The sequence below is a fragment of the Amaranthus tricolor genome, chromosome 1 (genome assembly GCF_026212465.1).
Source record: "Amaranthus tricolor cultivar Red isolate AtriRed21 chromosome 1, ASM2621246v1, whole genome shotgun sequence".
NCBI classification, from domain to species: Eukaryota; Viridiplantae; Streptophyta; class Magnoliopsida; order Caryophyllales; family Amaranthaceae; genus Amaranthus; species Amaranthus tricolor.
Window position 1 is genome coordinate 34190469 of NC_080047.1, and position 18080 is coordinate 34208548.

The following is an 18080-nucleotide window of genomic DNA, read 5'->3' on the forward strand; positions in this document are numbered from 1 at the left end:
CTAAAATGAGGGGTTTTTATATTAATCCCTAATAGAATAAGTTATTTTCTTAATTACAAAACATGTAACCGGCCAAAACGGGTGAGAAAAAAGCAATTGCTCCTGCACGCACTTCCCGCCGACTCAGTTGGCACAGAACACCTCCAGCCGCCGAGTCGACTTCAGCCTCTTGAAAAAACATGCAACATGTCAGAAACTACAGCCGAGTTGGCTGTCTTCCAAGCCCCATGGATGCTGACTCGGCTTTTCACTCTGGAAAATTCATTTTTAACCAACTAGGCTTTTGCTCACTGGACAAAACCTCATTTTTAGCCACCTTGATTCATCTTTCCTATTGATGAGACTCAAGTTCGAGTCACTTTCATCAATAAACTTTTTAATTGTTAACAATCAAATAAATGGAAAATTGTATCAACTTTGAAAATATTCTTTCTTATTCATCCAATGTGTCCCATTTAACTTTTTACTATTTTTTAGGTGGTCAAATAGGACCACATGTAAAAGAAAGATTGTAGTTTTTAAAATTTTAATAGGGGCAAAATAGAGTTAATAAGTGTAAATGTGTGAAAAGGTTAAGTTTAGTAAAGGTAACTTGGTAAAACTAACATATCCAAAATAAAAATGAGACATTTAGGGTGACTTGACTCAATAAAAAAATGGAACACTTAGGTTGAATAGGAGAGAGTATGACTCCACATAAAGTTGTATCCTACTACCTTTATGATATGTCTTCCAAATAGCCTGCAAGAGTATGACATTATTAATTAATAAAATAATAGAAATAGGAAATTGCGTAGAGTAGATTGAAAAGAAAATGAGATTTCGTTTTTCAAGCAATTTATGAACGATCAATAAGTACTATGGAGGAATATATGTTCGAAATGACTAATTAAATTTTCCAAAAATATAGAAAGGGGGTCATTTTTTCATTTATACAAAATTTTTTGACTAAAGTTATGATAATTAAAAAAAGAATTCAATGGGACCTCCCCCTTCTTTGTTTGTCAAATTCAAGGGGAAAAGAAAGGTTCCGTTAAGTTCTTATACTTTCATATCTATGCCTCGGTTCATGCAATTACTACAACGATGAACCTAATCCAGAATATGAACCATAAAAGAAAATACCTAGTAAACCGATCACAACAATACCAGCTACAGTACCTATTATCCAAAGAGCAATCCTTTCAGTAGTATCGGCCATTTACCCCACTTCCTTCCACATTTCATCAAATAGTCGTGATAGAGACATATAAATAGTCATAGATAATTATGAAATGAGGTCCTTCTGAATGGGATAAGAGAATTCCTATTTGTTCTTTAGGTTTCTAATTTATTAACTTCTTTGTCCCCATTTAAATGGAACGAATTAAATAATTCGAAATTTACTCTTGAAATAAATCTATATACTAAATACGAACTAGGTCCCAGTTCGATAGAAATAATGAATCATAAAAAAATAGAGTTTAGAGTTGAGGTTCGATTTCTGTAGATAATATAGAAAGGATTGTCTGGAATGATAGGCAAATAAAAGACTTTCTAAGGATTTTTGGTCATCTATTTGTTCGGTATTTTGAAAATCGGTGGCTTGAATTTGATTCATTTGGATGGTACCAACAAAATGGATTGCTAACTCGTATTTCTTATTTAATTAATCGACCAACTTGCTATTGGTCATTTTTTTTTGGATTCGATAATTTTCATTTTCGCAAAACTTTTTGACATATTTTAACTATATATTATGACATTCAATCCTATTACTTCTGGTTCTAGGGTTTCTGCACTTGAAAAAAAAAAATTGGGGCGTACCGCTCAAATTATTGGTTCGATTTTGGACGTAGATTTTCCTCTAGGTAAGATGCCCAATATTTACAATGCTCTAGTAGTTAAGGGTCGAGATACTTTTGGTCAACCAATTAATGTGACTTGTAAGGTACAACAGTTATTAGGAAATAATCGAGTTAGGGCTGTACATATGAGTGCTACAGATGGTCTAACACGAGGAATGGAAGTTATTGACAACAAAAAGTCGGAGAACAAAATAGCGTCTTGAGCTGTTTCTCACTCGACCTGGTCGAGTTAAATTGGTGTTGGTTGAGCAACTGTGAGGGGAGGACAATCGGGCATATGAGAAGCATTCTGATCTTCACAAAAACAGCAAGCAGCATACAACGCATGTAGCTTCCCTTTGCTTCACTCACTTCACAATTAACGTATCTTTAATGCATCATCCACCAACATACACATATTAATGTGCATTATGGTGCACTCAAGTCATAACAAACTCCAACAGAAAGCTTATTAAGAGATTGAAGGTTTTAAATGGTGACTAGGGTTATTATTTTGGTTGATTGTGGAGATATAAAAGGTGATTGGGGAATTATTTGTAGGCATGCATTAAGGAACTAGCTATTTGAAGGAATTTGAAAAGTATGAGTATGCTTATTGTCAAGTTAGTTTTGCAACTTGCTAAACCAGCTTGGATAACATAATCAAATACACTATTGCTTTTTCATCCACTTTAATTTCAAGCACTTTAACAAGACGATTGTGCTAGAGAATTAGGTATTTTCACAATTGTAGTAATTATTGTCTTATTTAGTCAAGGTCTTGAGATTGAATCTTACTTAGCTCCAATATTTTTTCAAGTTTATCCTGTAATAAATAAAAATAAGATTGTGTGAGCACAGGACCGACTATGTAGCTAGAGCTGCATGAGTGACGGTTCAGGACCCCCTTTTTTTAAGAGCCCAAAATTTTTAATGTATACACTTTTTTAATTATATAAATATAATAAAACATATTATTTTTATTTAAAAGATTAATACTTGTGAGTCAATTGTATGATTTATGTTATTAATTTTCACAAATAGTTACTTATTACCTTGTTAATGACTTCATGGTAATGTTTTTTTAATTATTATTTTAGTGAATGATTAGCTGGTATTGTTTGGTATTTTATGTTCCAGAGATAATCAGTGAATTTAGGTATAAAAATATTGTTAATTTGTTGTTATACATTGGTTAATTGGGTTAAATAAGCAAAAAAGTATCTTGTTTAATCGGAAAAAAAAATATTCTTTCTCAATGATATTTTAAAAAAAAATCTGAAATATACACATTTGTATTTTAATTTTCGCTCAGAGCACCTAAAATGTCCGAGACCGCTCTACAATGAGCATGTACACTAATCCAAGTATCCAACTACACCCCTTGTACTTGCTATGATCGATTGGGACTTGCTTGAGTCGTACTCGTCAAAGCTCGTATCTAGACAATAGTATTGACTACAATGTGAAACTAATTTTTCGGGAAATTGTTATTATTGTGCCTTTGTTTTTGTCTCTATACATATTTAAAAACGCATTCTTTTATCTTCTTTGATAATTTTAATTGTGTTAGGATGTACAGGGGTGCACCAAATTAAGAGATTGCTTGCACGCCTTAATTTTCCCCAAAGTGATGACAATGGATTGGAATGAAATTGACCCGAACAGAACACAAAACACAGCACAGAACCAGCATTAAGAAACCAGTTCTTGATTTTCAGGCTGATGGATTACACTCCAATGGCTTCACTCCCCACCTTCATGTAATTGATATTGCAACCCAAGGATTGACTACCTTGTGGAATGCAAGATAAAATTTGAAATTGTATGACTAACAATTCAAAGGTTCGAGTGTATGACTAACACTCAGGAACTCAAGTAATCAATGTTTGAAAGAAAAACAAAATGTCGTTTATTTATGAAATCTGAGATCTCCTCATTACAATGCCTAAGGCTTCCTATTTATAAGCCTAGGGAGCAATCAAAACACGCCTAACATTACAAGGAAATGAGCTAACTAATTATAGCGGCTATAATAGGTCATGTGCCAAAAATGTGCACACTTAAAATAGCAAAACAATGAAAATAAAGGTCTGCTGACTACACGACCTTCAGCCCCATTTCTTGTGGGTCTTATGTGACTTCTAGGAGGCACTTAAGGTATTGATGGAAAGTTCCGTGTATAGAAATTCTATTTCTACTATCTATGTCCTCCAAGGTGCGTGGGTTAGCTCTGAAAAACCCTTGCAAGATAGGCTGGTCGGCAGATTCTACCAAACACTGACAGAACTGGTTGTTTGGTGTAGTTTGTGAATCCTGCTGTGTTTTTGTTGAGTTTTGCTAGATAATAAATTGTATTATCAGCTTCCACACTTCCCTTAGCATTAGGAATTAATTTTGGGTCTGCATTTGAGCCATGTGTGCCTTGCATATTTGGTTCAAAACCTGCATCATGTCAAACATGGTGCAAATTCCCTTTTAGAAAAGAATTGTCCTCAATTCTTGACTTTCCCCGACTCGCTCCAAATAATCAGCTGCTGCAAATAATCAGCCAGACCTTGTTCACATTGCTGCATAACAAACCATTGATCTTGCACAGAACACTGCTTGCTGAGTCACTGTTGCTGATGGACATTGAGCTATTGTGTTGCACTGTTCTGTGTTGCATCTACTAATCTGAACACGCCTGAACAGCTACTTGCTGTTGCTGATTAATCAACCAAAGCTGCTGTGGAACTCTTAATTTTCTGATTGGTGTTGATCTGCATTGCACGCACTGTTCTGTTATCTTAATAAACCTTTCTGCACAACAGTCCAAAATTAAAATAGGCCAAGCTGAAGTTGCCTGATATATGTGCCCTGCTCTGTCTCATAGCACCATCTGGACAATACTTCTTTAAAAACCAACAGCTGCTGTATGGATGTCCAAAAATGGTCCATGAATAACCTGGGCAACCATCCACATTACCACCGTAAATTTTCAGGTATGTTTTCTTCCCAACAGAAACATTTATGCTGCACTTGTATACTTGAGAAACCAACAGCCTATGACTGCTTCAATAATTCCTCACAAACTATCATTAACTTAGGAACCAATTTTCCATATAATCATCATACATGTAAGGATAAATGATTTTGTCCTCATTTGCATAATGAACCAAATCCATATATTAAACAAGCTCACCAAGAAGATTAACTTGCTTGTATTACCAAAACAATGATCAACTTGTTGCATCCTCCCCTTCTTAGAAAAAATTCGACCTCGAATTTTTGTAGGGTTGAACTCAACAAATCTCACCACATGAACGTAATCTACTAAAAGTGATTTTTCAAGCACAAAATCCACCTTGACAAACTTAAGCCTCCTTGGTTGCTCAACTTGTAAATCAACCTCTAATCTTGGATGAGAATGAACCACTTCCAAGCACTCTAGTATAGAACCAACATCTTCCGTGCAAGGTGTCTCAACAACCTCAACAAAAGGTGCTTCAACATCTCCTTTAAGATCATCAATCATCTCCACAAAAAATGCTTCAACCACCTCTTCAAGATCATTAACACTCTCAACACAAGATTTTTCAACCATTTCTTCCCGAGCTTCAACATCTCACCACAAGGTGCTTCAACATCTCCTTCACTACCCTCTTCATGGTATGGTTCTGGATATTCATCATAGATGGGAGCCACACTTGAATACAAGTCAAGTTCCTCTTGTTTGGAAGCAATCTCATCATTTGGTTCTTGAAGATCATCATGAGAAAGAGTCCATGATGTTTGTTCCTCAACATGCTTGGGAATGATCTCAACTTTAACCCTAGGCGGATTAACATAAGGATCTTACTCATGAACAATCACCAATTTTGAGTCACCATGTTGCTTTTGCAATTTTTTTTGAAATGTTCTCTTTCCATGAGAACGCCACATTTCCCTCTTTAATCCATATATTTGTCCCCAAACATTCCTCAATGGTTCCTGCAAATTATCAACTTGCACCCAATACCCTAGTTGTTCATAAACTCCTTTAACTCTTCAAGATCGGCTTCCTCATCCTCTAATGATTGTAGCTTGATTATATCCTCTAATGCATGTTCTAGTTTATCAAATGCTATATACTCGTTCATGTTTAACTTTAATGATTTCATCTTCCAGACTCAATAAAGGGTGAGATAAAGAAAGAACAGAAAAGAAAAGAAACGAAGGTTTTGAAAAAAAAAATTGTGCACCAAAAATCAGAAACTCAGACATTCACACAGTACAAAATCAGATTCTGTGTGTCTCATATTTGATACTGTGTACCCAACCAAACCAACTCCAATTCTGATGAAACTTGGTGAAAACACACCCCAAGATGTCTATAAACACCCCAAATAGGAATTACTCAAAAATATTATGTGGTTTAAAATTTTACTACACACTTACAGTCTGAACTGTTTCTGTGACCTTTGGTCAAAAACACTTGCGCATCTTTTTTTTCACAGCTTCAATGACTACACAAAAAGACCCACCAAAAACTAGACTCAAAAAGAATCAATTTGAAAAAAAGGAAACAATGAAAAAGACTCAAAAAGTGAACAATGAAGAGATAAGACACAGAAGACAAAAGAAACTTCAACTATTCTGTATTTTTGCAAAAGACAATGAATGGGTCATTCAAGAAACCTATAAAACGTATGTAAAAGTGAAAAAATGATGTGGTTTAATGAATATAGGATATTGACTGATAATTTGATGGAAAATGAAGGCCAAAGGAAGGAATCTTGATACTTTTTCGAAGACAACTTACCCAGGTACAGAGAATTGATCAATTTTCGCAGTGCGAAAAGAAACATACATATCTCCTTCACTACTCCACCAAATCTAATAATTCCAAAGCCAAAAGTTCACCCCCTCAATGAAGAAAATTATGTAATACCATTTTATTGAGGATATGTGCACTCCGCGGTATACATCAGATATTTGGTGACGGTTACATTATCACACTTTCAGCAGTTTCATTATCTTTGGTGACGGTTTGGTATATTTGGTGACGGTTACATTATCACACTTTCAGCAGTTTCATTATCTTTGGTGACGGTTTGGTGACGGTTTTTTTACTAATTCTATGGTTACTATCTTGTATTATATAAATATTGGTTGGAGTTAATGAAAGGATAACACAGATTATTCCCGTATTGTAGTTTTCTCATATTTTTCAAAAAAATCCCACAAAACACCCTCCAAAACGATCAAGTTTCAGACCTTAAAAACTGACAGAATCTGAAATTCTCTGATTTTGTATTTTCCCTTCTGTAATACCTTTCCCTTCTTCGTGGACAAAGCTATGATACCAAGTTGAACCAAATTAAGGGGTTGCTTGCACGCCTTAATTTTCCCCAAAGTGATGACAATGGAATGGAATGAAATTGACCCAAACAGAACACAAAACGCAGCACTGAACCAGCCTCAAGAAACCAGTTTTGAGATTTTCAGAAATAAAACACATTTGTTTTTTTCTTCAAAACATTGTCTGTTTTGTTGAGTGAATGTTAGTCATATATTCAAACCTTTGATTTGTTAGTCACACAAATTCAAAGTTTATCCTGCATTCTACAAGTTAGTTAATCCTTGGATTGCATTGTCCAAGATACGAAGGAGTTGAGTACAGCCATAGGTACGCAGTTCATCAACCGAAAAATCAAGAATCAGAATCTTGAAGTTTGTTTCTGTGCATTGTTGTGGAATCATTCAACTCATCATTGTTCAAGCCTTTGGTTATCACACTTAGGCAAATTAAGGTGTTCAAGAACACCCATAATTCGGTTCAAGGGGCGTGCTTTATATTATGTACAGATCAAGGCCTTCTCGACTGCTGCTTCTAAATCAGAGAAAATTGGACATGGTATAATACTAAATCCTTTGATTTTCACTTTTACATGGTCATTTATAGCATTTTGTTTTCTCTACTTGACTATATACTGGTATACAGTAGGCTCTTTTTCAGCGCCTTTGTGAACATGAGTTACTTCATCAATTTATTTGCTACAGCTACATTTTTACTATTATGCTTTCCTTAAGATAGATGCTAAGACTGCAATATATCTCCATTATCCTCTCAAGAAAAAGGAGGAGAAATTTAAGAAGTAAATCAGCGATTTCTAGCTTGAAACTATATATGTGATGGACAAATGTAAATGTCATTGTACAACAACAGATGCATTCCATCACCAAAAGCATTAAATTGCTCTCACCTAGGGTGCGGTTTGTGGGGTTGGATGTACGTCAGTGGCGGATTCAGGGTTCGGAGTCTCAGGAGTACCAATTAAAAGGCGAAATTTCGATAAAGTTTCATTTGTAAAATTAACAACTATTTTACCCTTATTAAATTTTAAATATGATATACCATAAAAAGAAATGAAACAAAGTAAATCAACTGACCTAATTAAAAAAATAAGATAAAATAAATAAATAAGACAAAATTACTAAAATAAGGAAGTATTTATTATCAAAAGACTTCGGTATAAATTTTACGCTTTTACTCTTACCAATAGAAAAGTTTACTTTGAATTTTTTTTAAAAAAAACCTAGGAGCACGCTACCCCGTAGGCTCTACGGTAGCTCCGCCACTGATGTAGGTAACCTTACTCTTGTTAGTGATACTAAGAATAATAAAAAGGTTTTTGATTGACACTTGGTAAAAAACGTGCAACTTCACGTAAAATGTAGATGTGATTGTATTAGCAAATATACACGGTGAAACCTTAGTTTTCCATCGCAGATCTGATTTGTATGGCATTATCTGAAGACTAAGACATCCTTTCTATTATGCATTATATTCTCACCTTATTATGTGTTTAATTAAAATTAGTGAAAACCATGCTTGTAATTAAAAAATGAATTACTCCACCGATCCAATACTTGTCAATAATAACTCTGTCACTCATAACCATTCATCAAAAAGCAAGAATTTATTTGTGCATTTGGGATTATTATTATTATTATTATGTTGACATTTCACAAATTTAAGAAGTTACATGAACGTGCAAGGGTATAAATACAAGCTTATTAGCTTTGTATATTAATAGAGTATGTATATCAACATAATGTGCACATAGAGAAATGATAAGAGTTGTTTGTTATTACATGTAATGATTGTTCTCCACTAATCAACGAGAATTAAAATACATACTAATTTTTTATTGAGGTCATTTTATTATGAGACGATTTTAATTGAGTCAGTCCAAAATATATGAAAAAAATTGCTTCTTATAAAAGTGTGAATTTAGATTTTTTTTAAAATTTTTTTTCGTCTTTTTCTAATGGGCTACTTGTATGGTCCCATCTCACGGTGAGACATTCTCATACGAGACTTGCTATATATGAGATCGTCTCACCGTGAGAGAGTCCCATACAAGCAGTCATTGGTAAACAAAACATAAAAAAAGAAAAAATTGATATTAATAATTCAACATTTCACCCATTCGTTGTGAATAATCCCACCTTTGGTTATTTTTTAATAATCTAACATTTTCTCTTAGTTTGCTATCAGCATAACATTTTATTTTATAATATTTCAACCTTTTCCCGTAGTTTGCTATCAGCATATCTCATTAGTATACTGACAGCAAACTAAGGGCAAATGTTGGTTTATTAAAAAATAATCTAAAGTTGAAATTATTCCTAACGGATGATTAAAAGATTGGATTATTAATAACAATTTTTGCAAACCAAAAAACAAAAAAAATCTGAATTCACACTTATACAAAAAGCAATTTTTTTTTAATTATTTGACCGAATGACTCAAATTAAAGCATCTCATGATGAGACCAATAAATAACTATCAATTAAAAAGACCTTATAAAGAATTAGCGGTTAAAAAGAGCTTACAAAAAACTAAAAAAAAAAAGTCAAATACTTTTTCTTATCATACACATTACATAGACATGCATTTCCTATAAATAGGGCATTTCCTTTGTCACTTCCACAAACACAACTAATCAAATAACGACATACCTACATTCATCACGATTTAACAAGAAAAAAATGGCTACTCACCACCTTATACTAGCCACCAGTCTCCTCCTTTGTCTCTCTTCTTTCACTGCTGCAGCTCAAGTAGTGAAAGACACATTTGATATGACCGGTAAACCCGTAGAAGTCGGTACGGTGTACCCTATTACATCCTGCCGGTGATCCAACGCCGAGGTGGTGGCATTACAACTGCACCTAAAAATGTCAATCAACAATGCCCACTCTATGTAGCCCAAGACACAAACACGCATCTCTTGGGCTTCCTGTAAAGTTCTACCCACCTAGATGGCCCGTTTACAGCTCCCGCCCGACCCAAAATGTAACTTATTCTACTGATATGAACTTAATATTTGAGCCAAACCAGCTAGGCTCAGAGGAAGGCAGCAACAATGACTCAAGGACACCAACGAACAGCAACAACAAAGAGAACAACATCAACAAGAACAATAGAAACCACATTGATGTTTCTGAAGTTCTTAGTGATGATTCTGAATTTACGCATACCAGACCATTATCTATGAACAATGATGAGTTCAACGCAAGCAAAAATAATCAAGAAAAAGGGAAACTAACTATGAAGAAATAGATACAAGAGCTTGAGACATCAAAAGCACAAGGAAGGCCAACAGAAACAGCAAGATCAGATATACAGAAGGTTCTGACCAATATCGATGACCAGGCCACCTTGACGGAGCAGTTTAGAAGTGACCGGAGGTCAGGGGAGGACATGGAGGGTAGAATTAGAATCTCTCCACATGGGCCTTGCTGTCATGGCCCAAGAACCCTCCTTACAGTCACCGGAAGTGCACGGAAAATTGAGGCGAAGGTCGTGCAGTCAGCAGGAGAACACTGACAGAAGGGCCTTTGTATTCTGTTTTCTGTTTTGATTTTTAATATGCACGTGTAAACCACGAGGCAATATGACCGTTATGTTAGTTGCCTAAACGTATGATTCTTCCTTGTTTTGATCATGTAAATTAGTCCTATATATAGGAGACTCATTCATTGTAAGAGAAAAAAGTTGATTTTAATAAAAATTTCAGAAATTCACTAAGTGTTTTTCCTTTGCAATTGCCTAGCAATTGGGTTACCTTGGGTCAGTTTGCCCATCTTTGGTGTACGTGTTCATGAGTGTTCTTCAAGAACCTACATCACCCCATCCATAGAAACTGATAATCCCTTTGGAGTGCAAAGGGAGAAGCGTAGAATTAAGTGAATAGGAAGCCTGGTAGTCCAGTTCTCAACATTCAATCCTAAGTGCCAGTTCTTGGAATATCCCTTGTTTTGTGTATTAAATCCAATTCATGCGTAATTGCTTCAATCAACATACGTATTTGGATTAATTGGTATCAGAGCAAGAACGTGTAGGGCCTGAATATCATCCTCATTCATCTGTGAAGTCGAATTCTCAATATCATGCCTGAATGATCAGAGAAATCAAGATTTCAGAGAACTAGGGCGATTTTCTGTTCGTAATCGATTTCAGTGACAAATCTCTACAAATTTTGGTTGTTTTTCTTCCTTTTGTTTAATTTCTTTGTGAATTAATGTTCCTGAATATAATTCGATGCATTTCAATTGAATTTGATTGATAATTTGTGCGTACATTGTCTGATACTCACGAAGAGTATTCTGAAACCCTCAAGAACTCAGTTCTTGACGGAGTTTCTGCACTTTGCGATTTCGTTTTTCGTGTTTGTATAAATTTCATTTGATTAAAATTCATTTTGATTTGATAAAAAGAGCTTTGCAATTAATTTTCATTTTATTTCACGTGTAACGTGATTTGTATTGAGATTGCACATTGCATTTCAGTCACAGAAATCAGGTTTGAGAAACTGCTTTGTGATCAAGTTGCCTTACTGATTCATAGTTGTTATTTTCTTTCTTTGCTGCATTTGCTATCTTCATTAGTCAGATAAAATAGGGATTCACATTAGCATTTCATTTTATTCTCAGTGCAAAGTTAAATTCTGCTGTTGCGTGCACAGAAGACAGATTCTTAAAGAATCTGATTTTTCTGATCTGCTGTTCATTGATTAGCCTTTGTATTGATCTGCTGTTCATTGATTTTGCAATATTATTGTTGTTTTCTTCTCTTTATGGCATGTTCTGTCTTTAATAATTAGGGCTTTACATTAGCATTGCATTTAATTCTAAGTACGAATTGATTTTTGCTGTTTGGTGCACAGAATACAGATTATTCAGATTTTGATTGTTGTTGTGATCAGATAAGTTTTGCTACATTGATTTCTTCCTTTGTATATCTGTGTGTGTTTGCATTCATATAGATCATTATGAATAACGATGACAAATTTGATGCACTAGTTAACACTGTCAATCAATTAAGTTTGGCTGTCACAGAACTACAAAATGCGGTACCACAACAACCACAAAACCCATAAAAAATCCAAATGCTGAGAACATGAGGGAGGATAAAACCATGAGGGTCGATTTGCATGAATTTGATGGCACATCTCATGATCCAGAGGTATACATTGAATGGGAGAAAGGGGTAGAACGCTATTTTGAATTCAAAGAAACCCACCCAAACCAACAATATAAGATTGCCAAGGTAAAGTTAACCAAATTGGCTGCAATCTGGCTGGAAGGCGTGCAAAGGCAGAAAACTCGTGAGGATAGACCTAAGATCAATACATGGGAGAAACTTAGGAAGCATCTTAGGAGGAAATACGTCCCAACCAATTACAAACAGAAGCTATACACAAACTGGAGAAACCTTAGACAAGGAAACAAATCAGTATCAGAATATATTCAAGAGAGAGAGAGGTTGACTGTCTTATGTGAGGTAGACGAGCTAGAAGAAATGAAAATTGGAAGGTTCCTATGTGGATTGAGGGAAGATCTGAGGGAGAAAATTAAGGTGATGCAGAACCTGACTTATGAGGGAGTGTGTAACAGTGCGTTGATACTTGAGAAGTCAGCAAGAAGAAGAGTTGCACAACCCGCACACACATTCAGCAAGGGCAAGGAAATCAGTAGCTATAGGCAAGCTACAAAGCAGCTTTCTGAAAATCGGGGAATACAGCAATATAGACCCTCTGCTAGCCATAGTACACAACAACATAATAGACATACTGCACCTACTGTCATGCACACAGAGAGGCAGCTTACTGCCAAGGAGAGGGAAGTAAACCCTAAGAATGTTATGTGTTTTAAGTGTCACGGGCATGGCCATTACAAAAGAAATTGCCCCAATGCACGAGCCTTCACACAAAAAGAATGGGCTGAGATTCATAATAGAAAGGGAACACGAGCTGTGTTAGTGCACATAGGAGGGAGAGAGGAGGTCAAGTATCCACCCACACCTGAGGATGAATATGAGGGATCCTTTAAGGTAAATAGCTATGGTTACATGGAAAGGTTGGAGGGAAGCACTACTGAGGAAAGTGAGGAGGAAGGAGACATAGAGCATGTTTACCCCGAGGAGGAGCTTTACAATCTGTTGATCAGGAGAAACCTTCACACAGTCCCACAGGTCAAGAATTCAAACCAAAGATAAAACATTTTTCAAACAAAATGTAAGATCGGGAACAAGCTGTGTGATTTGAGCATTGATGGAGGTAGTGAATCCAATTGTGTAAGCAAAGAACTAGTCAAAACCTTGGGATTAACCACTAGACCTCACCCTCGCCCTTACAAGCTAAGGTGGTTAGATGATAGTACGGGGAATGCGGTTAGTAAACAATGTCTGGTGAGTTTTAGCATAGGCACATACCACGACCAAGTGCTTTGCGATGTTTTAGCCATGGATGCTTGTCATGTATTTCTCGGGAGACCATGGCAACATGATAGGAAAACCATACACAATGGCTTCACCAATGTGTATTCCCTAAGACACGAGGGTAAGACTAAGGAGTTGATGCCACTACCCCTCACAAAGCCATACCCCCTACTAAGACCAAGCCATCACCTACACACTTAATAGGAAGGAAAGAGTGTGACAGAGAGCTAAGACAAGTAGAAGAGTTGTTAGCCAGGGGATATGTAAGAGAGAGTCTGAGTCCATGTGCCGTACCTACACTCTTAGTTCCTAAAAAAGATGGATTATGGCGAATGTGCGTAGACAGTAGAAGTGTGAATAACATTACTGTTAAATATAGGTTCCCTATGCCTAGACTAGATGACATGCTAAATGAGTTAGCAGGGGCATGCTGGTTTAGCAAGATCGATCTTAGGAGTGGCTATCACCAGATAAGGATGAGAGAAGGTGATGAGTGGAAAACGACATTCAAAACCAAATATGGACTATATGAGTGGTTGGTGATGCCCTTTGGATTGATTGGGGCTCCAAGCACATTTATGAGACTAATGAACGAGGTGTTGAGACCCTTTCTTGGGAAATTTGTGGTAGTATACTTAGATGACATCATGATCTATAGCGTAACTGTAAGTGAACACCATGAGCACCTTAGGAGATTGTTTGAAGTTTTGAGGAAACAACAACTTTATGGAAAACTAGAAAAATGTGCTTTTATGATTGCTGAGGTAAATTTTCTAGGATTTATAATTGGAAAGGAAGGAGTTAAGGTAGATCCTCTGAAGATAGAGGTAATTAGCACCTGGCCCACGCCTACATCCATTACACAAGTGAGATCTTTTCACGGGTTAGCTTCATTCTATAGAAGATTTATTAAGAATTTTAGCCCATGATGTCACCCTTAATAGAATGCACAAAGAAGGGCACTTTTGAGTGGCCTACTGAGGCACAAGTAGCCTTTGAGCAAATTAAGGAGTTGATGTGTAAGGCACCTGTTTTGAGACTACCTGACTTCACCAAACCTTTCGAGGTTGAGTGTGATGCTAGTGGAAAAGAGATCGGGGCTGTATTAATCCAAGAAGGGAGAACCGTTGCCTACTTTAGTGAAAAACTAAATGGGAGTAGACTTAACTTTCTACCTATGATAGAGAATTTTATACTATAGTAAGGGCATTAGAAACATGGTCACACTACCTGAAAGTTTAACCCTTCATTTTACACTCAGACCATGAATCACTTAAGCACATCAATAGACAATGTAAGTTGAATTCTAGACATGGCAAGTGGGTAGAGTTCCTTCAATCCTTCAATTTTCAGCTAAGTATAAGGCGGGAAAGGCTAATATTGTAGCTGATGCTCTAAGTAGAAGATATCATTTGTTAGCTATATTAGAAGCCAAAATCCTAGGTTTGGAGATGATTAAGCCTTTGTACCTTAAGGATCTTGATTTGAAGGAATTATGTTGAGTGCACAAAAGGGCCACAAGGACCTTTCTACATGCAAGATGGATTTCTTTAAGAACAATAGGTTATACATACCTAGGTCACCATTACGGAACATCTTAGTCAAAGAAGTACATGAGGGCACACAGGGCATTTTGGCATTCAGAAAATATTAGACATGCTAGCACAACACTTTTTTTGGCCTAAGATGCTAGGCACTGTGGGTAAGCACATTTTGAAATGTAAAGTCTGCATGAGGGCTAAGCTAACCTTTCACAAAGGTGAATATAGACCCCTACCTGTTGCTAGTCACCCATGGGAGCATGTAAGTATGGATTTCATCGTAGCCCTACCTAGAACGACAAGAGGAAAGGATGCCATAATGGTTGTAGTTGACAGATTCTCAAAAATGGCCCATTTTATACCTTGCAATAAGACTAGTGATGCTAAGCACATTTCCAATCTGTACTTTGAAGAGATCATTAGATTACATGGGATACCTCAAAGCATTGTTAGTGATAGGGACTCTAAGTTCTTAAGCACCTTTTGGACTAGTTTATGGACTATGATGGGTACTAAGTTGTTGTTCAGTACGGCATACCATCCTCAAATGGATGGTCAAATAGAAGTAACAAATAGGACATTGGGAAATTTTTTAAGGACATTAATTAAGAAAAACACCAAGGATTGGGATGAAAAATTAGCCCATGCTGAATTTGCATATAATAGATGTCCTAGTCTAACTACTAAGTATTCTCCATTTGAATGTGTGTATGGTTTTAATCTTATGACTCCTACTACTTTAGTTTGCTTACCATTGCAAGAACGAGGAGCATGGAGTGCGAAAAAACAAATTGTTGAAGCACAAAAAATTCATGTCCAACTGCAAAACAATATAGTGCAAGCAAATACAAAGTACAAGCACAAAGCAGACAGAGGATTCAAGGAGGCAAGAAGCTTCAAAGTAGGAGATTATGTGTGGGTACATCTAAGGAAGGATAGATTTCCTAAGCATAGGAGCAACAAACTCAAGCCATGAGCAGATGGTCCTTTCAAAATCATTGCCCAGACAGGAATGCATATACTGTCGATTTGCCCAGCAGCTATGGTGTCTCACCCACATTCAACATTGGGGACTTGGCACCTTACTACACGGACTTGGAATTGAGGGCAATTCCTTTTCAAGAAGGGGGGATTGAGCCAAACCATCTAGGCTTAGAGGAAGGCAGCAACAATGACTCAAGGACACCAAGGAACAACAACAACAAAGGGAACAACATAACCAAGAACAACAGAAACCACATTGATGTTTCTGAAGTTCTTAGTGATGATTCTGAATTTACGCATACCAGACCATCATCTATGAACAATGATGAGTTCAACGCAAGCCAAAATAATCAAGAAAAAGGGAAACTAACTATGAAGAAACAGATACAAGAGCTTGAGACATCAAAGCACAAGGAAGGCCAACAGAAACAGCAAGATCAGATATACAGAAGGTTCTGACCAATATCGATGACCAGGCCACCTTGACGGAGCAGTACAGAAGTGACCGGAGGTCAGGGGAGGACATGGAGGGTAAAATTGGAATCTCTCCACATGGGCCTTGCTGTCATGGCCCAAGAACCCTCCTTATAGTCACTGGAAGTGCATGAAAAATCGAGGCGAAGGTCGTGCAGTCAGCAGGAGAACACTGACAGAAGGGCCTTTGTATTCTGTTTTCTGTTTTGATTTTTAATATGCACGTGTAAACCACGAGGCAATATGACCATTATGTTAGTTGCCTAAACGTATGATTCTTCCATGCTTTGATCATGTAAATTAGTCCTATATATAGGGGACTCATTCATTGTAAGAGAAAAAGTTGATTTTAATAAAAATTTCAGAAATTCACTAAGTGTTTTTCCTTTGCAATTGCCTAGCAATTGGGTTACCTTGGGCCAGTTTTTCCATCTTTGGTGTACGTGTTCTTGAGTGTTCTTCAAGAACCTACATCACCCTATCCATAGAAACTGATAATCCCTTTGGAGTGCAAAGGGAGAAGCGTAGAATTGAGTGAATAGGAAGCCTGGTAGTCCAGTTCTTAACATTTAATCCTAAGTGCCAGTTCTTGGAATATTCCTTATTTTGTGTATCAAATCCAATTCGTGCGTAATTGCTTTAATCAACATACGTATTTGGATCAATATTTGGGTTGGGTAACAACTGTGGTCAATCTCCAGTATGGACCTTAAAACGTGATGAGGGTACCCAAAGGCAATACGTAACTCTCGGAGGTGTAACTGGATACCGATCAATAACCTGCAATTTCCTTCTTGCACCAAACGAAACTATAAAACCTTTAGCCATTAATAATTTAAATCTTTGAGAACTACATGGGTGATTAGTAATCCTGGGTTATCATTTGAAGAGACTAGAGAGAGAATAAAGGGGATTTGGGTGTGGTGGATTTGGGTTGGATGATTTATATGATATTGTAGTTAAGAAACTGATTAGAAACAATGTTTATATTGGTATTTTTTTGGTGAACAGTGTTTAGTGTCAAGTTGTTTTTGAACAAAATGTTAACTACTTGGTTTGTATGACACTTTTTTTGCTTATCACAATTCCAACGGCTATATTTAAAAAAATGGTATTTGACGCAAAAAAAAAATAATGGTATATGGTGAATTAATAATTTACCATAAACGGCACACTAACGACAGTTGTCAATAATGGTATTCTGTGTTAACAGACGAAAATTCAATGGTATATGGTGAATTAAAACATATTATGTGGTATATGGTGAATTTCGAAGAAACTTAGTGGTATATCATGAAATACTTATGGGTATATTGTAAACTATATATAGTTATAACTCCTAAAGTTATTTTTAATAAAGAAGGTTTGTTTATTTAACTAAACGTTTAAATTGATAATCTCAATTAGTTATGGACATATACACAAATATATTCATTGATAACTACAATTTTATATTTTTAAAAATTATTAAATAAAAAATATTGTCATACCTTCATGCAAGTA

The 18080-nt window shown here is 36.1% G+C and overlaps 1 protein-coding gene across 1 annotated transcript; it reads left to right on the top strand.

Moving 5' to 3' along the window:
* Positions 1-12258: 12258 nt before the first annotated feature.
* Positions 12259-15080, top strand: LOC130809106 (uncharacterized). Its single transcript, XM_057674740.1, has 5 exons — positions 12259-13332; positions 13381-13699; positions 13783-14405; positions 14501-14680; positions 14889-15080. The coding sequence occupies exons 1-5, from the start codon at positions 12259-12261 to the stop codon at positions 15078-15080; spliced, it is 2388 nt and encodes a 795-aa protein (XP_057530723.1).
* The last annotated feature ends 3000 nt before the right edge of the window (positions 15081-18080 follow it).